General features: G+C 34.3%; 3 protein-coding genes across 3 annotated transcripts; 1 reads left to right on the forward strand and 2 right to left on the reverse strand.

Annotated features, from left to right (window-relative positions):
- Positions 1-6205: 6205 nt before the first annotated feature.
- Positions 6206-7575, reverse strand: LOC102611994 (ethylene-responsive transcription factor ERF039). Its single transcript, XM_006464397.4, has one exon. The coding sequence runs from the start codon at positions 7185-7187 to the stop codon at positions 6399-6401; it is 789 nt and encodes a 262-aa protein (XP_006464460.1). The 5' UTR covers positions 7188-7575; the 3' UTR covers positions 6206-6398.
- Positions 7576-13683: 6108 nt separating this feature from the next.
- LOC102611703 (chaperone protein dnaJ A6) lies at positions 13684-17625 on the reverse strand. The gene is made up of 8 exons (XM_006464396.4): positions 17458-17625; positions 16700-16895; positions 16133-16298; positions 15903-16044; positions 15101-15234; positions 14865-15007; positions 14368-14566; positions 13684-14282 (listed from the first exon to the last, which is right to left on the reverse strand). The coding sequence occupies exons 2-8, from the start codon at positions 16847-16849 to the stop codon at positions 13960-13962; spliced, it is 1257 nt and encodes a 418-aa protein (XP_006464459.2). The 5' UTR covers positions 16850-16895; positions 17458-17625; the 3' UTR covers positions 13684-13959.
- Positions 17626-20161: 2536 nt separating this feature from the next.
- LOC127901047 (uncharacterized) lies at positions 20162-21476 on the forward strand. The gene is made up of 2 exons (XM_052436914.1): positions 20162-20691; positions 20863-21476. Exons 1-2 carry the CDS (start codon positions 20429-20431, stop codon positions 21077-21079), a joined length of 480 nt encoding a protein of 159 aa, XP_052292874.1. The 5' UTR covers positions 20162-20428; the 3' UTR covers positions 21080-21476.
- Positions 21477-21573: the final 97 nt, after the last annotated feature.

Below are 21573 nucleotides of genomic sequence, written 5' to 3' on the forward strand. Positions count from 1 at the left end.
CAAATGAGATTACTAAATATTGCAAATGCAAAATTGATTTTTTTACACCTTGTATTTTTCTAGATTTAGAGTTCAAGCTTTTCAGATCTATCATCAAATTGCAGCAAGAGAAAATTTATTATAACGACAGTTGGCTAGACCATTAACACATACTAAAACATAGGGAGATAAATCAGTGCACTCCAAACCATCATGGAGATATCATCCATCTTCAGCCAGTGCACCCATCAAATTAGAGCCCCAATAGGGGGTATGCCTTGGGTCCTTCATGAGGTTCTCCATCACATGATTTAGCTTCCTCAATTGACAGCTTTCTCCAAGAGCCAATCTAAATCTAAACCCTATTACTTTGCACATTTGATCTTTTAGAAAAACACTTATTATGAAAATATAACAGCGAAAAAGTTTTGAACTAAATCCTCCAATAAATACATATATATGGAGAGGAAACAATCATCATATATTAGGGCGGATAAAAAAATCAACGATAAGAATCCATAGAAAATGAAATGGAACACTGAAGGAAAAATTAGGAAAAGATGAAAATATCCATCGGGGAGAGAAGAAATTCTCCCGGGTGAATTCAAAGGGTAGAGAAGCTTTGGTAGGAAAAGGAAAAAAAGGAGAGAGAGAACAAGGATTGAGACTTAAGTTGATTTTGTTCTTAAATGCAACAAGGGCTTTCAATCAAGAATGTTTGACCATATCAAGGTCAAGAATAAGTTAAAAGAAAACCTGTGTTTTTCTTTTGCCAATTCTTGATTCATCTTATGAGTAATTTCTAAAGAATTGGCAAATATATAATACTTTGTCATTTGTAGTCTTGCCTCTTGCATAAGAAAGTAAATTAGTAGAGAAAATAGTTTTAAACATGTGTATATATTAGGCGTGGGCACCAACCCATATGATTTTTTTGCGGGTTGGGTTGGGTTGAAAATTTTTAACCTAACCCAACCCGCCAACCCGTGTATGTATATGTATGTGTGTGTATTATTATTATATAAATTTTGATATTTAATATTTTGTATTAAACAAGACTTTAAATTTATGTACTAATAATTTATGTTTCCATTAATTATGTACTAATAATTTGATTGTTGAACTTTGAAATGTTAGATTTGTTGTAGGAATTTTAATATTTGTGTTTTTTTTTCAATTAATTAGTTTATTTTTGTTTAGATAAAAAAAAAATAGATTTTTTCAAAGCCCAACCCAACCAATCCAACCCGCAAAAATGCAGGTTGGGTCGGGTCGAGTTGAAATATATAATGAGTTGGGTTGGGTTAAATTTTTTCAACCCCGTTCTATATGTGGGATTGCTATTCAACCCGACTCAACCCCGCCCGTGCCCACCCTTCTATATATATATTATTTACCAGAAAATAATATATATTCAATTGCGTCGGGATAGTTCATAATCCCTCAATATTGTTGGAACCAAATTGTTCATTGTCAATTAAATTTAGTAGAATATCTGTTGGTCATCTCAAAGAAATATGAAACTGTTAAAGGTGTCTAAATTGAAAACAAAGTTAACAATATGGGCCTGGGGCGTCCGTAAAGTGTTTTTAAATAAATAGAACTACATTTGCGTATCATTATGTAATGAGGTTAATTTCATAAAATAAACTGGGGTTTCAAAATTACGCTGCATTCATCAATTAATTTTGGGGTGCGGCAAGAAAAAGAAGTTTTTGTAAGGAAAGTAATGGTGTGCCAATAGCACCATTCTTTAAATAAATAGAAATACATTTGCGTCTCATTATGTAATTTTAAGTAAGGTTAAAATCGTAAATATGTTAGCACTTTGGAGGGGTGCCGATAGCGCCCCACTTATGATTCAATTGCCCAAAAGAGTAGAGAGCAGCCCTTTGCTGTCAACTGTATTCAGTCCCAAACGAGATGAATTTCTCAGAGGGATGCAACGACAAGTGATTCTAATACTCATCTAATGCAAAGGAGAACCCAATAAGTGAGAAATGTTTACGTTTGCTTGTTCTTTTTTTTTTTTTTTCTCTTTTTTATAGTTATTATTGTGTAAAGAATTTTAAGTTGAACTTTGAACATGCCATGGGCTCGATTATTAGTCCTCAGTGTCATGTTTTTGCCCTAATCTTTTCAAATTTTTTTTTCCCCATAAAAGTTGAAAAACTTTGGATTCCTTGACCCCTTCGTTTGAATCTGCCGTCTCATCATCAGCCTTGCATTTAGTGGCATCTTTCCTTGCAACTAAGATGAATACTTTTGAAAATAAAATAACATATTGTTGTTTGTTCGTTTGTTTTTCATTTTTGGTGAAAGGCTTTTTGGCTCTTGCATATAAATCTTTCTCCAGTAATCCAGCCTGTGTACTCTCAGACACTTCTTAGCACATGCTCTTTCTTTCACATATAGCAAACTGGGATTGTTTATATTGCCTAACCTTTTTTCTTTTTTCTTTTTAATTACATAGTCCTTCTTAAAATTTTAAAAAATAAAAACCAAACTTTTTATATATATTCCGGATTATGTATTAATGAAGTACATTAAAGAAAATCATGTCAATTTTGGGGGGTTGGGGGGGGGGGGGGGGGGGGGGCCTGTAAGATTATCGCTCTAATTATCAAGCAAGATCTTAAATAAAATCATTTGTCATTCTTTGTTTCAATTGCCTGCTCATTTGAGCTCAGAGTTATTACTTTTGATCTATTGGTAGTTGAGATCTCGAAAAATTAATTAATATATAAGATTTGCTACCAAAATCAGAGGCAGAATGTACGCTAAGTAATTATATATTGTGCTTGTAATTGTTAGATCCATTGGGTGAAGACAGATATCTTCGTTATATCAGTTGATACATATAAGTTTGCAAGCGTATAAACTATTAATGGTCCACTGATCATCTAAGTAGAAACAAATAAAGAAAAGATCTTGAGATATTCGTAAATTCAATTTTACATTGTTTTTGTCAAGACATTTTTTATGATTTCTCTTTATTTTGTTTTTGAAACACTCCAAGTCATTTTGATTTGCATGTGGGGTTTTATGATGATTTTCATTTGTTTGTACGTTTATTACAGTAAGAGATCATATTGACCATAATTCATATTAACTAATTATAATCAAAACACTTTATTTCTTGCTTTGTAGAATGCAAGTAAGGAGACACATGCATCAAAAGCATACAAGTATCTCATGATTTGGTTTTAAAAAAAAAAAAGCATTTGATGCATCCTCTTTCCAACTTAAAAGGAAAACAAAAGTCGGATTCTTTGCTCTTTTTACCACTTGTAGCTCATTGTTCTTTGTTCGAACCAAAGTTATAACTATATATGGTCATTAAGGTCGTATTTAACTAATTAATCAATATTTTAAACCAGCAAGCTTAAACTCAAATCAATATATTAATCATTAGTTGGCCTATCAATACTTCTCTGATCATCATTCGATTCTTCCAGTCTTCGGCCAGTCATGATCCCCTCATGTTACATGTTTCATTCGTATCATGTCTTAAGACAGAGATTTTGGTTTAAAAGTTTTCATTCTTGTTTAAAAGTTTTTAATGCTCCCCCCCCAAAAAAAAAAAGAAAAAGAAAAAAAGGAGGACTCGTGAGCAAGAAATCGTCAAAGATCATGCACCAATCATTCAGAAATTTTAATAACCCAAGTTGTCCAGTTGTATATTATCACATGCAATTACGAAAATATTATTGTTATTATTAATATGAAAACATTAATGATCAATAAAAGAAAATTATTATTAGTATTGTATATGCCTGAATTCACAAGTTGCGATGAACAAATCTTTTCCGTATTTCTTAATTACTGACGCATCACTCAAGGTTTGTTTTGGCTCAGCCTGAACGATAATGGTGGCAAAATATTCAACTTTATATGAAATTGTAATCTTGAACTCAGTATGTGAATTTTACCACGTGTTAGCATTAAGGGGAAAAACAAGGGTACCAAGAACATAATGATTGCACATATATATAAAGCACAACTCCATGAAACCCTAAGTTTATGCAGCCTCTAGATGTTTCTAACGTGACAAGTAATATACATGTTTAAGGATTACACACTATGTAATGAGTGTCATTTTCAAGTGATTTAACTTTCATTTTGGTCTGATTTGTAAATATTAATTTGAGTTAAGGCAGTATTCTCCCTTTCAAAATGTGAGTGGAGTAAACGTCCCTCGAATATTAGAGAGGGTAAAAATCTGGGCGTGTTTCATAAGAATTGATGTAAACTAATCCCAGTAATAGTCTGATTTGTAAATATCAGTTGTAATCTCATGTAATATGAGTTGTACTCTTGAACAATAGTCTCATGTAATAATAAAAAAAAGAAATTATCAGTCATATACCCTTAAATGACACCAGTATCAAACGTGCTACAACACTTTTCAAGTATATCACTTGTATATCCTAATTTGATAAAACACTTCTGTCGTTCACCAATCCCTTAACTGCCGTTTGCAAGCGTTGACATTATAAGAGTAATCTAGTCTTTTTAAAAAATGACATGTCATCCCATTTACCTAGTAAAAAATGACATGTCATATGATATATATTGATAAAAATGACATTTCATCTCATTTATAAAATAATTGCTAAAAAAAAGCTACTTTACAACCGAATCTATTCCTCCAAATTTTAACCTAAATTTTTGAAAATCTACTCCTTCAAGCTCCAACTGAAATTTTTTATGGTATAATATATATAATTGTAAATAAAATATTGTTAATAATTTTTTATGGTATAATATGGATATTTTTTTATGGATAATTGTTAATAATATAATAATTCATATTTTTTTAATAAAATGTATTGTTAATAACAAAATAAAAAAAATTATGTATTGAAAATTTACGTTAATTTTTGGGGTAAATTTATATTTTTACCTCATTTTGAGTTTCAAGGGCGAAATAATCAATTTGCCATAATTTTGTTAACTTTCTAACGGAAGTTAACAGATTGATGGACGTCAGAAGTGTTTTGTCAACTTAGGGTATACGAGTGATACACTTAAAAAATGTTGTAGCACGTTTGATACAAGTGTCATTTAAGGGTATATGACTGATAATTTTCCTTAAAAAAAATTTCATTTTGTTAAAAAAAAGAAAAAAAATTGATGAATTGTTACGCACATTTTTAATAAGATTCCAAAATCAATTCTCATCCCTTGTCTCTTCTTTTGTCACATATTCTATAACAAGTTGCATAAAATTAAACGTTGGTAAAAGACATGGCTACGATATATAATACAAAAAATTAACCAAAATGATTAGGTATTTTTGGTGGCTAAAAATATATATTACTTGTTAATCGTAGCAAAATCTGTCCAGGGAGCAGCAGGAGCTTATCTTTTGTCTGTTCCAAAATATTTTAGGCCAATAACTAAATGAAGTGTGGCCACAACGACGAAGAAAAAGATTATAAAAAGGAGATGATGACGCTGAAGTCACTTGCCACTAATGCAGACTCCAGAGTCTATAGGGGCCTTTGCTTTGCTATATAGCACACTCAGGGAGAGAGAGGAAAAAAAAAACATAGATATTTTAAAACGTTTCAAAACAACTTTAGTTTGATTATTATGCTGTAGTCACCTTCTTTTGAGCACCTACATGTCTGTCCACACAGCTTGGGAATCCAAATTAATTTCTTTGCCCAATCATGTATGCTAGAGAAAGTGATGCATGTTGCCTAAAAAATATTCCACTGCCATTATCTATAATGTGGTAGCTACAATAAAAGTGAAAGAGCTTCTGGTAAAGCCATTATACATGATATGCGTTTCATCCTTTCAGTCTCTTTATACCCACCAAATATTGAAATATATATATGGGGTATGCTTTAGACTTTAACGGTCAAAATCATATTAAAGTTCCAGTAAAATGAGCTATCTAATTATCTAGATTTAGCAAGATGATAAACTTTTAAGTCAATTGCACAAAATCCACGAAAATATATTTGTGAGATTAACATCGTAATAATAATAATAATAATAATAAGAGGGACCAAATATTTTAGCTTATTTCATAAAAATAATCACAAACCAACTGCATCTGTTAACTGCGATCGACGTCACCAATCTACCGCAGTGAATAAGAACATCTTACATGCAGAAGCAAGAAAAGTTTAAATTAAACAATTTTATGAATGAAACCTAATTTTGAGCCATTTTCATAAGTTTCGCAAAACAAAACCCCCCACAAGCAAAATAGCAAATAATGGTCCTGCATTTGTGATTGTGCTCAAATATGATGTTACAGCGGAGTCAAAGAAGAAAAGGCTTTGGAAATTGAGGACTCCAAATTTTAAACAAGACATGTCAGTCACAGTGAATGTCAAAGCACTTCTTGTAAGAAAGAAAGAGTGAAAAAAGAAAAAAAAATAAAACTGTAAGAAATTATTCTACTGATACTCCCACAAGAATGGCTCCTCGAGCCTGAACCCAGTGTCGACTGACGTCGATAAGTAGCTGCAAAAGCCACCACCTAGATGATCAGAGCCATTGATGAAGAGATCAGGGAGGTCAAAGAAAGCATCGTCATCGTCCCGATGATGAAGATGAAGGGAATCATTAGGAGAGCTTGTCAATTCTTGCGTGTTCACGTTGGTACTATCCGATGATAATAAACTGGTGGTACCAGTAGTAGTGTTTGAGTTTGACGAAGAAGAGAGTACACGAACATGGGGAAGCTGCAGGGGATCGGGCTCGGCTTGAAATGCGGCTGCGGCCTCGGCAGCGGCGGCTTGAATGTCCTTGGGAGATTTGGAGAGGGGACTTGGAAGTTGATGAGCGAGTAGTGGGAAATTGAGGAAAGCGGAGCGGCCTTTGATGGCTAAAGCGGCAACATCATGAGCTCGAGCCGCCATTTCAGGAATAGGGTAAGTACCAAGCCATATTCTTGATTTTTTTCTGGGCTCGCGAATTTCAGAAACCCATTTGCCCCAACTACGCATACGTACTCCTCTATAGCAGCAGCCGGTACTACTGCAGGTCCGATGCTTGCCATTTTGGGCTTTCTTCTTCTCTCTACGGCAATTAATATTAATATTATTTGACGGCTTCTTGGTTGGACTCTCTGAACATGAACTGGAGGAACTACTACTGGCTGCACCCCCGGCCGCAGAATTGGATGAGCTCCGCAAAATGTCTAGAGAAGCATTTTCGTTTATGTTGTTGATATTTTTTGCCATCACAACTGACAACCACCGCTAAGCTTTAGCTTCACTGCTAGCTAAACAAGAATATGTGTGCAGTTTGATTGTATGTATCTGGTTGATTGGCTTGGCACCAAAAATATTATAGGGGTTGTTATTTATGCTTCGTTATGATTTGCTAATTTTATTCCTCTATATTTAAAGCAAATGATTTATTTATTTTTCTTTAAAAAAGAAAAAGGAAAAAAAAAAAAAGGAAAGAAATGAAAAAGCAATACGATTGATTATATTAAAGAAGCTTGGGGAGGTTGGGGTTCCGTCCATACATATATATGACCCAAGAGGGTACTATTACTAGACAGGTCAGCTAATTTGTTACCCATGTGGAAAAATAAAATATTGCTTAATTAATTTTCTTTGAGAGCCATCCATCCTTCACTCATTCGTTTGTTACTTGTATTGACTAATTTGTAAATGGATTTGGTTTCTTCTTCTGTCAATATGCACTGTTGCCTTGTGTTAAATTACATGTATATAATCAATATTCCTAATTTCTTCTTTGGTTGAAATAACTAACCGATGATGGTTAGGCCATCCCATCAAAACACCACCGATTTCACATGGTTGCTTCTCAAGGGCGACCTTGTTGAATTTTTGCATTCATGAATTCTATATTATTATTTTTAACTTTGATCTCTTCCATTTAATTTTATTTATCAATTCAATTATTACCCGAAAATCAAAGTATCTTTTGCTTGTTGATGTGTCATCTTCAACTTGAACAAATTATATTTGAATCAATACTGATCTGGCCTCTGCTTTGGGATCGATTTTGTCTCTTATGTTGATATAAAAAATTTTCAAATTTTATACAATTCATTTTCCATGCGCTGAGTTCTGCGATGAGTTCATAGAACCGCGCCACACGTTACACATTAGGGTTTAATAAAAAGTTATATATATAAATTGCAAATGTACCAATTAAAATCTGACTAATGGGATCACCAGACATAACAATAGTCATATTAATAGAGCTTCAAAATTAATAAACTGATCTCAAGCGGGCAGCCACTAAAAATGAACCATGTGGGTTCTGAAACTAGAGAAAGAAGACAATTGATGCAACACACAGACACATGAAACAAAATATTAACTAATTTCGATTCTCTATATATTTCATACAGTGTACTGTATATGTCATTATCTTATATACAGCAAATATAAACGTATATATTTTCATTCGTCAAGAATAATAAAATCTACTAAATCGTCATTTTGTTGAATGTTACAACGAGTATAAGAACAAGAAGATTCAAGAAATAGCGGACATTGTTGCTTTTAATAATATACATCACAATCAGACACACACATGATGCACATGCAGTAGGTCCATTGTTAGCTTATTTGCCAGATTTTATAGCCAATCGAGTCAACTAGCTGGGCAAGCAGTCCATTTCCAGTTCCCTTGCTTGCTCCTTAGAATTTTCTCTTTAAACAATTTAAATTACAGCCTGTATTGTATTAACAGAGATTAAATTAAATGAGGGTTATACACAAACACACACACACACACACACACACACTATATATATATATATATATCTTATCTTTGACAGTTCACATTCGTTTTTAAGTTAATCTCTTTCTGTCTTTGACAGTAGACTGTATCTTGTTTGCTTTCTGGTTCGAATTAGAATTTGATTGCATTGTTAGTGCTTACATCCTTGAAGATTACAAATTTTGGACTTGATCTACGGCAAGAATCAACAGAAACTAAATTGAACGTCAAAAGCTGATCGGAATATAATATAAAGCCATGTAATTAGGTTTTAAGAATGGAATTGTGTTTTTTTTTAAATTTTTTTCCCTGTTTTTAAGACTTTGATTATCCAATGTTGACATGCATATATAAGTATTTTTATATTAATTTCGGCCGGTTATCTAATTTTGTTAGATGAGTTAAAAATAAGGGAAATTATCCTCCAACCACTTCAAGAATGTCGAAAATGCGATTAACCACTACCTATTGTTTAAGAATACAACTTATATTATATGAGATTACAACTAATATTTACAAATTAGACTATTATTGGGACTAGTTTACACATCAATTCTTATGAAGCACCGCCCCGATTTGAACCCTCTCTAATATTCGATAGACGTCTACTCCACTCATATAGGAGAATATTGTCTTCATTCAAATTGAGAAAGGAAATTAAGGGCTCGAACCCATGACCTCACAATTGTAAGGTTAGGGTTCTAACCACTAGACTTGACTACTCACTTCAAGTTTTAATTTTATATCAAACAACACTTTTCCATTCACTCCATTAACCACCATTAAAGAATCTAATATAAAAGAATATTTTGCCCTTGAATCCATCTAGAAGGTAGAAACAGTAGTACTATGGGAGGCTCCAAGAGTAAAATAGTCTTATATGTTGGATTTTTTTAACGGAAAACTAAAATTTTTTTAAGGATAGTTGATGGAGTTAACGGAAAACTAAAGTTTAAGGTGATTTTGAGATATTATTAAAAATTTATGGTGGCTAGCTACTTGCATATTTGATATTCTTGAAATGATCCGGAGATAATATGAATATCCCTAAAAATTAATATATAAAAAAATGTGTGCTAATAAGATAGAATTGAAGAGAGCTAGGTATTTTTACAATACAATAATAAAGTGAAAGAAACAAACAATAATAGGTTTTCATAGTTTGTTTGAAATATAGGGAGTGATTGATTAGTGCCATCTGTGTGTGTTTGCTGCAATTAATAATAGAGTAGGGTTAACTGTTAAATTAGAAATTGAGGGATAGATGAAAAGAAATCTGGTTCCGGAGCTATGGTATTAATAAAGCGAGGGCTCATTTCAATTTGTCAGTAGATACAGCCGACAGCTACAGGGGATAAGGGATCATCAATGATAAGCTAGAGGCAGTGGTCCTAGCAGGCAGCAGGGACTAGGGCATGCATGATCAGGTTTCCAGTTTTGTTGAAGAGTCCCCATAATTACCCTATCAAGCATTTGTCTCTATTCACCCAAATACTGGGAGGGGTAAGTACTGAGTACTGAGCCTCTCCACTTTGTCAACGCAACGCCGGCCAGCGCCTACCCCTCTCTCGACGTCCTTCTTGGGAACTAACTAAGCTTACATTCTTACTACCGAGTAGTAAGTACTGAGTACTGACTGACTGTGATCAAAACATGCACTGCCACCCCAGTCCCAGTACCGCCAGTTGCCAGTTGCCAGTCGCCCTTCTCCTTTTTGCCCTTTTCAATTTAAAAACATTTTCATCATCATAAGTCCATCATAATCCCACAATTTATTGACTTAATTAACTCTGGGCCATCCCATATCTAACCTTCCAAATATTTCGGTGTAATAAAATCTATCATCACTTTATTTTATTTTATCTTCATATCTTCACTAATTTATGTATGCATTTATGGATACAGGGTACTCTATGAATTCAGGAAAATTCCATCCAAATCAATGTTTACTTACATTCAATTAACATACCGTGATTAATTAATTAATAAAAACCTGGGTTTTAATTATTTCACGATCGACCTATTGGAGATATAATAATATACATAATTTCAAGTCATAACAAAGAGTAGTTGCCCAACATTAATTATCATGTCTAAATTAAACTACCCAATTGGCATAGTCATCTTCAATCATACGTGGTCTAATCAACATTAAAGGATCAGATATAATATCAGCTAAATGCTAGTATGAACTATCCTAATCTCGAAATTATAGCAAGAATTGTCACTATTGTTAATCGATAAGAGTGAAATGACAAACTCCCATCCATGTCCATCCAGCAGAGATTCGGCTTACATTAGCTAAATGCCAGTGATACATGATTGAAATCAATATATTACTACACCCCCTAATGAGTAATGATGTCATGGTGCTGTTATTTGGAGATTATATCTACGTCTAAAATTTTTTTTAAAGTACGCATGTGTGGGTGTGTGTTCTTACTTTGTAAATTTGAAAATCATTAATTTAATCTGAAAATTGGAACATAAGTGGATCCTTTGAAATATTTTGTAAGTTAAGAGTACTACTGGTACTGGTACGGGTGATAATTATTAATTAATCAGCAGAAAGAGAGGTCACGACGTCTGAAGCTAGGCTAGCAAGCAGTTAATTGATGTTACTTTCTATGAAAAGAGTGCGTCTCCACGCTTTAATTTCCTGGTAATTACGTAATTGAATAATTAGGGACGCGATTGACATTTTACTGTCAATAGAACGAAGGTACAAGCTTTTGGTTATGTAATATATATGCTTCTAGACTTCTAGTCATATGTCCTATCCTCCTATAGTCGTGTTCCTATATATATATATATATAAACAGCTTCAATTCAAGGGAGGGCTAGCATTAATTTTGGTTTGTCACATCTCATAACAATGGATATATCGGATGGTTACAAGTCCATTCAATTAAAGTCGTAAATAATTAATGATTAATAAAAACAATGCTCGACTTTGTTAAATGTTAATTAGTAGGGTCATACCCATAAATTGAATTAGGTTATTGTGTGTGCGTCTGCGTGTCCCATTTGCATTATCCTGAGTCAATTAGTGTCCATTGTCCATCCAATCCAATACCCACCAATATGTGGTTTTGGCTCGGGCTTAGCCTACAAGGTGGCGGCAGAAACACAACATTTAGACAGCTTTCACCCAACAATGACGGATGATGGAATGGAATTTACTGGACAGTGGAAGTACTTTGCTGCATATGATCTGAGAATAACCCTATCCGCCGCTACCACCTGCCGTCAAGTAAACAATTAATCGACATAACCAAAAGGAAGGGGTTTTTTATTTAAATATCCTCAATTTACCCTTAAATGCCAAATTTATACCCTATTACATACATATACCTTATGAAGATAGGACAAGTCAAAAATAACCTTAAAAAAACTAAGAATTCACATCTCTCTTCTCCCATTGCTTCTCTTTTTTGGGTTTCTCTCACCATTCTCTATTTTTCTTATAAGTGTACTTTCTAATGAATTATGAATTTTAGTAGTATATTATTCATTTTTTGTGCTTGCACACATACACTATTTCAATGTAGGGATTTAAGAATACATTTAAGTTATGAGTGATTGAAGAATCAGTGCAGGAAGAAGTCGGGTACGAAGTCGGGTAAATCGAGAATTTAGTCGAGTAAGAATTAGAGATAAGTAAGTCGAGTATATGGTCGGGTAAGAAGTCAAGTAAGAATATTAAATGAGTCGAGTAAGCATATTAAATAAGTCGAGTATATGGTCCGGTAAGAAGTCGAGTAAGAAAATTAAATGAGTCGAGTAAGCATATTAAAGAAGTCGAGTATATGGTCGGGTAAGAAGTCGAGTATATGGTCGGGTAAGAAGTCGAGTAAGAATATTAAATGAGTCGAATAAGAATATTAACTAAGTCGAGTATATGGTCGGGTAAGAAGTCAAGTAAGAATAGTAAATGAGTCGAGTAAGCATATTAAATAAGTCGAGTATATGGTCAAGTAAGAAGTCGAGTAAGAATAGTAAATGAGTCGAATAAGCATATTAAATAAGTCGAGTATATAGTCAAGTAAGAAGTCGAGTAAAAATATTAAATAAGTCGAGTAAGCATATTAACTAAGTCGAGTATATGGTCCGGTAAGAAGTCGAATAAGCATATTAAATGAGTCGAGTAAGCATATTAAATAAGCTGAGTATATGGTCGGGTAAGAAGTCGAGTAAGAATATTAAATGAGTCGAGTATATGGTCGGGTAAGAAGTCGAGTAAGAATATTAAATGAGTCGAGTAAGCATATTAAATAAATCGAGTATATGATCGGGTAAGAAGTCGAGTAAGAATATTAAATAAGTCGAGTAAGCATATTAACTAAGTCGAGTATATGGTCCGGTAAGAAGTCGAGTAAGAATATTAAATGAGTCGAGTAAGTATATTAAATAAGTCGAGTATTTTTATTAAGGTTATTTTTATATTTTCCCTGATCTTTTTAAGTATATATGTGTAAAGCTAGCAATTTTAATATATAGAGGTATATTTTAGGTATTTTGAGGGAAAACAGGCATATCCCACGCAATTCGCCCAAAAGGAAAGGAAGGGAAAATAGCATTGCAAATCGCTTCTACCTCTACGCGACCCCGCATCTTTTGCTCCCTCCTCCCCTCCCCCCCCCCCCCCCCCCCCCCCCCCCTCTTCTTCTCAATAATCTTTGCGACGATTCATTTTGATTAAGAAAACAATCGCCTCGTCCTTTTTCTTTTTCCTTTCATGATTTTCACTTGGTCCTATTTATTTCTAGAGTTACTCTTTATCACTTATTTTAATGGCTCGTCCTTTGAGCTTGAGCGTCCTTCTCAAACCCAATTCGTGAATTTTAATCAGCACTTACTCAACATGCGTGTCAAATAAAATGGAACTCTATTATGAAGCCCAAATGATCCTAGTACTAATTAAACTGAGTGTCATCTAGTCAATGAGAGGTGGTGTGAGATATTACAAGCATATTATCAAGCAACAAGCATCTGAATTTATCCAATACATCAAAAAATCCAATTTAAATGACATAAGCATCTGATCCGCTGCTGCATATACATATGCATATGTGTGTGTATATAAATACTATCCACCTTCTGCCTGGTAAATAACTGCTACTGCTTGCTTATAATATTAATTAGCACAAAAATCATGCAGCGGTAAAAAAAACATACTAGATGCCAAATTGAAAATGCTCATTGCCTCTGATAGGCAAGGGGACCAGGAAAGGCAAAATTGAATTTGCCTCATTGCTGAGCACACTGGACTCTTGGCATTGCTGGTTCATCATCTTCATCATATGCCTCTTGCTGCTGTTGATACCGTTTACGCCTCATCTCTTCATCAATGTTAACATCATGCATGGTGACCTCCTCACAATCATCCAGCTCCATGTCAGACAGGTTCTTGCCTGGCCTCGGAGGTAGTACACTCTCTAAAGTCCGGCACTGATCAGGAGAAAGGATTCCACATTCCGGAAATTCTACATTGAATTGAATGTAAAGCCTGCCTTTCATAAAGGGCCTTTGGTGATGCGGCATTCCCTCATCGTTGATTGCTTTGTATTGACCTGTATTTATAACATTACATTAACCAAAGAAAGCAGTATTCATGAAGGTACAAATTCACGGAAGTAAAATTGTCAAAATAAATACCAGGCTTAATGATCTCCCCAGGATTTGATTTGATCAGTAGCTGCCTCCCATCAAGATGGGTTAAGGCAAACTGAAACCCACACAGAGCCTCAGTCAAACTGAGGGTGTGATCAACATAAAGATCATCGAACTTCCGCTTAAACTTGGGATGCTCCTTCAATTGCAATATGAAGACAATGTCTCCTGTGATGGTATCAGGCTGCAAACAAAATGATTGGCAACATAAAATAATAATAATAAAATAAAATAAATTCAGCTAAAGTCATTGCCTAGGAGTGTTTTAGGGAGGTGCAAATAATTTTACAATTAAAAATATACAACCAGCATCATCACTTCAGAAACCAAGACCTCAGAAGTTTGGATAACCATGGGCCCCCATTCCAAATGTGTAATCTATTCCTTCACACACACCCCACCCCACCCCCCACAAAAAAAAAATGTTCTGTTTTTGAATTTTAACATATAGCTTAATCGACTTTAATTCCCATTTAACTTACAGCTTCATCAGCTTGTCCCTCAAACGCTATTTTTTGTCCATGCTGCATTCCTTTCTCAACATGCACCTCCAACACCTTCTTTTCCTGAGTAACCTTGTTAGCTTTACACTGTGGGCATTTGTCTCTCTCACTGATGACCTCGCCTGCGTCAAGAAAAGATATTTCCAGCATGAAGCATATTATCAAGCCGAAGAAGAAAAGAAAAAACAGAAACAAAAAAAGTCATAATCAAGTACCTGCGCCTCTGCATTCAGGACAGACATGTTGCATCTGTTGAATCATGCCGAGTCCAATCTGCCTTGTTGTGATTTTCATTCCAGTACCTTGGCAACCATAACATTTTCCCAAGGCCCCACTTTTAGAACCTTTCCTGAAAAATATACACATATATATTTGGAGGGAAGCAAAAACAAAAAGTCAACTTTGTGATAAAATATGACAGTCCTTTAAGTGATTTGAAAGTTTCAAGTGTCAATTTGAGCAACAGTTTTAAGAATCTTGAAGTCATAGTTTACCAGAACAGTAACAGATGAAAGATAAAAGTACTATGCAAGGCATTATTAAAGAGGGAACATTACAGACAGACTCTTTAAGTCATCCTATGAAACTTTATTGCCCAAAATCAGAGATTTTTTAGCGAATAATGCTACGATCAACTTATTGACAGGCAAGATATTTTTAACAGCACAACAGAGTGAACCGTTACTTGTAAACACAAATACCAATTTTTGCAGGTCCAGCAATTATTATCCAAAGCAAAACACCATAAATGTACACCATAAAACTAAAGTGCATCGATTATATGGGATCATTCGAAAAAAGTGAAAAAGCAACAAAAACAAGCTTAAAACTGGCAGCAAATGAGTGATAAAATACAGATGAATATTTTGCATCCAAGACATGCTATGCACATCTACCTTGTCTCATATGAAGGCACAAACTAAAACAAAAGTGAATAATTATTGCCAATCAAGCTGATGATCTGTAAGATAAAAATGCAACAAGCTTAACAAAAATAAGCAGGAATGAAGGACGCACCCTTTGCATTTAGGGCACAGAACATTCCTTGAAAGAGAGAGTTTCTTAGTTGTCCCATTGTACAAGTCCTCCAAGGAGACCTTCAGAGTATGCACAACATCTTCACCTTGCTTCCGCCTTCTACCTCTTGAGCTACCACCAGCTACAATATCACAATATTTTTTATGAGTATCCTGATTCAAAAGAAAATACAAAAATATAGAAGAAAATGCCTCAGCTAGATGTCTCACCACCAAAAGTTCCTCCACCAAAAAATGATTCAAATATATCAAATGGATTATGAGCTGCCCCAGCTCCTCCCATTCCTTCTTTAAGAGCATCTTCACCATATTGATCATAAATATCTCTTTTCTCCGGATCAGAAAGAACCTCATAAGCTTGACCCAACTCCTTGAACTGATGCAGAAGACCAACAGATAATAAGAGCTAAAAAGGGGAACCATTGGAAGACCTAACACAAATATAAGTCTTAGTATGTCCACTTACATATTTTTATTTGAATAGCATAAGATTTCTAATCAGTTAGTTAGGTTCTTTGGGTATAAATGCATTTAACTAAATGACAAATCTCAGAGCCTTCTGATAAATGACAAAAAAAAAAAGGGCACATATATTTCAAAACCTTAAACCACCATACATCTTCTGATCACTTTCAACTCTTGCCAATCTGAGTGACCATAGTGATACTGACATCAAGAACAATGCAGTGGCATATACACAACAGTGTGATTGCCAAAATAACTAAGTGGAGTATAAATGGAAAAAAAAAAAATTCCAAGGGGGCTTCACTAAATCACCTTCTCAGGGTCTCCACCTTTGTCGGGATGATTCTTCATAGCAGCTTTTCTATATGCCTTCTTAAGTTCATCTTCAGTAGCACTTTTCGAAACACCAAGAATTTCATAATACTTGGTGTTATTACTTCTTCTTGGGGTACGACCAAACATGATTGAATCACTTCAGTATGTGATACAATTCTAACCTTTAAACTAACTGCACCAATCCATAGACGTGATATTTAAGTTATATACCGATCAATGAAAATGTATAAAAAATTGCTATAAATAAATCATAATAAAAATTTTGTAGGCGTTTCACTTGTCTCTTGTTTCCAAAATGACTTATAATTGACATACGCCTACAAGCTCAGCTTAAAGGTAGACACTAAGCATCCCAGTAAATGTTCAACAGTACAAAATTAATCAAAAAAATTCCCAATTCAACAAATCAACAGAAACCCTAACAGCAAAACACGTATTAAAAATCCCAAATTGGAATCAAGTTCACAAAGTAAAAGCAGGCAACAGTCTATCATATCACCAGTTCACCACTTCCTTATTAAAAAGAAAAAATCTCTAGATTATGTCAACAGATAGCCAAAAAGTTTATTGAGAGAATCAGAGAGAGAGAGAGAGAGAAAGAATTCTGCCGTGAATCTAACACATCTAGGTCGATCAGTCTTAATTTTCAAGCAAAAAGATACAATCTTTACGAATCAAAAAATGAGATTTAATTAACTAGAAGGATAACAATTAGAGATTATATAAAAACTCACGATTTCGAAGCTGAGAGAGCGAATTTTGAGATACGAGGCTTAAGAGGGAGAATTTTCAATCGTCCCTCTCAACTCTCTCTCGTCACAAAGCGCAAAGCAATTTGACTTCTTCCTCGACGATTATAGAGTATAAACCGAGAGGGCTATCTTTGCCAGACAAATATTTGCTATTTCCACTCAGGTAGGTTGGCCACGTGGCGTGCGCATGACTGACTGGAATTAAAGTCATTGCAACAACAGTACAACACAATCCATTCAGTATCTGGATCTAGTAATTCCTTCGACGGAAAGGAATCGAATTCCAAAAGAGTTAATAAAGGTACCCGCGGGTGACGACAGTTGTGCAAGTAGGTCGAGGATGTAATAATAACAAAGTAAAAAATTAAATATCTACCAAGAGCCAGGGCTGATGTCACTTCCGGATTGTAGCCGTCTGATGAAAAAATTGACGGTGGATTCAAATTTATAATATGCTGTTATTTTATTATCTCGGTTGCGAACTTACGTCACTGTTTCTTAGGTCAGCGGTCGTGTTATCTCGGTCGCGAACTTGCGTCACGGTTTCTTGGGTGAACGGCCATATTGGGTGTGACTAGTGACTTGTGACGGCAAATTAACCGAACGACACCGTTTTGGGGTTTATTATATATATATATATATATATATATATATTTTTTTTTTTTTTAAATTTTTGGGATTGATTCCTCTTAACACTCGGGCCTAGTAAGAAAATCCAAGGCTTGGTATCTTGGACTGCGCCACATTACTCAACACCTTCGTATAAAGAACTCAAAACTCTAATTTCGTCCCTAATAATCATATATTAAACCCTCTTGTTTTATCTTATCGATTTTTACCTTTCAATTTATTTCATTTATTTTCAGAATTGCTTTATTAAAAAAACTATAAGTATTTTCACTAAATTTTTGCTAGAACCTAATTCGCACCAATTGGTTGGTGTGTCACATAGGCCATAATAATTATAATAATTATTAAATAATTGTTTAGAAGATTAGAAATGTGAAAAGAATAGCTATTGTTATATTGCCATGGTAAAGGCAAACGACTACAACCAGCTCTAAATATTAGAGAGTATTGTCGTCTCCTACTCCTAGATTGATAAAACAAAAGTGTTAGAATTGATGATTTTGGTGTTTTACGGTAAAATAATATATTCGACAGAGTTAGTTTTGGAAGTGAAAAAAAATTACTTTCTATTCAAACATTTTCCTATTAAGATAAAAGTTAGAAATTTTATTTATTTTTCATCAGTAAATGTCTTATAATCAGATTTTAATTACAAAAAACAAACAACCAAATTAAAACTCTTAAAATATCTGACAAAAAGTAAAATTAAGACTTCACACAACAACAAAAATAAGCAAGTCCTACATTTATTTATTTGATATTCTAACAAATTAAAGTGGGAATCAAATCTAAATTGAGATACAAGTCATGAGTTTTTAATTGGTGAAGAAGGAAAGATGAAAAATAAAAGGAAAGAGCCGATCATGGAAAATGATTCATGATCCTCAATTCCGGCCAAATTTTTACTACACGCACAAGATCAGGTCAAAATAATCTGTCCATTTATGAAAGGGAAACCAAAAATTTTGCCTATTTTACATTATCCTAGATCATACCTCAATCAATTGAAATTATTATGAAACCCAATTTGTCACAAAATGTGTAGTAGTGTGCGTTAGATGTGTTCTGTAGTTAAACCTTAAATTAACAACAGCCAGCTTATTAACTGCGAAAGAAGAAAAGCGGTAGCTGTCTTTGTGGAAACAAAAACACACACACCCCTAAAAAGATATATTAATTATTAAAATTAAAAATTTTAAGATATCAAAATCACCCTCACTTATTTTCTCTTTTGACTTTAAGATGTGTATTTTCTATCTCTGTTATACATTATCTTTCTTGAAATTTCATTTTCATTTTTTTGCTATTGATTCTTTTCTTTTCTTATTAACTCAAACTTTATTTCTTTATTCTTATTACTATTCTATTCCTGTTGTCCCTCTTAGATTTGTTGTTTCAAGAATAAAAAAGAAAATTTCATGCTTTTCATATATAATTGATAAAAATGATTGACATTCGTTCTTTTATTTTATCTCCCAATTTGTAATAGCCATTATGAAACTGATTTTTAGAAGTTAAGAAACAAGAATTGATGTTTATTTGATGTTAAAACATAAACGTTCGAATTACTTATTGTGAAATTGAGTAATAGGTAGAGAAAGAGAAGTAGGATAAATTAAGTAATTTTATCAAAAAATATTTTAAAAATAAAATTTTAATTTAAATAATAAATTTAGAGAAGAAATTGATGAGTTCAAATAGACCCACCCTCACCCTATTGATTAATGTGCATGGATGTTGCCATGGTTGGTGGCCTGTGTGAACCTCTCGTAAAGAAAAATAATAAAACTGGCTACAATTTTAGATTAACGAGTAGAGTTGATGAATGGCGTGCAGTCACCTCCGCGGCTCTGAGACGTCGCAAAAAATTTACCAAAATGGCAAAAGATCCGATTGCGCACACAAGTCGTTACATATGCAGCAGCGTGTTTAAACGACTGCTTGAGTTGGACACATCACAATGCATGCAAGCAAATTAATTATTTAAAAAAAAAAAAAAAAAAAAAAAAACTGCAATCTGGAACCGTTGCACTTGCACCCGCGTCCGTGTGAAAAACACAAAGTCATTACCTTTTGTGAATCGACACAATGCTTCAGATCGAATCTCCTTCAATATAAAAAAAAAAAACATAACACAACTCCAAAACTCACTTGTCCTGAGTAGTACTCATTTGTCTCTCACATGATACGCTGGCAAAAATATCCCTTCCACAGCTTCTCTCTCCATAACACAGACCAGTTTAATTGAGTACACAGCCGTCGTCAGTCCCGTAATTGATTTCCTTATTCTGATATATGTGTTATAATATTTGATCAAATTAACATGGACGCACCCACATCTACTGCTCTTGTAACCCGTGCTGCAGGCCCCAGAAAATGGCTAGGACTTAATATTGGAGAAGGGTGCTCGCCACGGTTTCCCAACAAAGCAAATGATCGACCACCGGCTCGAACCAGACTGAACCCTTGTGCTAAGGAGTGGAATCCTTTCAAGGAAAGGGCACCCGAGGAAGATCGATGCTTGTTCCTGACATTTTCCAATGGATATCCTCTCGCTGAGAATCAAATCGTCACATTTTTCACCAAGTAATTAATTAAGTACTCTTATAGTTCATTTTATACACACACACACACACATATATATATGTATATATGTATATGAGACGCTATAAATTGCGAGTGATGAATAATTTTCCTTGTGTGGTTGATTTTTAATTGGCAAGTGCAGCATTTTAATTTGTAATTTGTTGTGAGCAGCAAATTTGGTCCATGCGTGGAAAAGGTATACGTGCACTCGCCGGAACCGACGAGTGCCAGCGAGCCACCGTTGTTTGGGAAGGTGGTATTTACAGCATCTTATATACCGGCGGTGATCTTGTGTGGAGCAAAGCAAACCAAGTTCATGGTCGACGGCAAGCCTCTCTGGTGCAAAAAATTCGAGCCTAAGAAGAAGCAAGCTCTTGGTCATGGGTGAACTAACAATTAAGTTCAATTGTGTCAATGCCAACAATTTTATACTTACATTCTACCCTTCACAGATTATCGATTTATAGTTGTCTTGTCTTGTCTTGTCTAGGCAAATTTGACCTGCGAAGAACGACAAAATTGCATGTCGCTACACTGGTCACTGCAGGACGTTTGCCTTTCGTCGTATTTGTTTCTTCTTTTTGTTTTAATTGGGCCTGATAAATGCCGTTTCTTAGTTTATTTAGCTGGGCTTTTGTCGGCCCGGCATTCTGCCGTGGTCGGCTAATTGGGCCTTTAACGGACACATGTAAATCCTCCCAGACCTAGTGGTGCTTTTAAACTTAAAAGCGCTTCAATTCGCTTCTCTTTGGAATTGATTTTAGCGTACAATCACTTTGTATGGAATCTTCTGTATTCAATTTTAAAATATCTAAGATTTATTTTTTCAAAGAATAATTTAGTGCACATATTTTGGTGAAGCATTGCCATTTTGACCATTAA

The sequence above is a fragment of the Citrus sinensis genome, chromosome 3, assembly GCF_022201045.2.
Source record: "Citrus sinensis cultivar Valencia sweet orange chromosome 3, DVS_A1.0, whole genome shotgun sequence".
Taxonomy (NCBI): domain Eukaryota; kingdom Viridiplantae; phylum Streptophyta; class Magnoliopsida; order Sapindales; family Rutaceae; genus Citrus; species Citrus sinensis.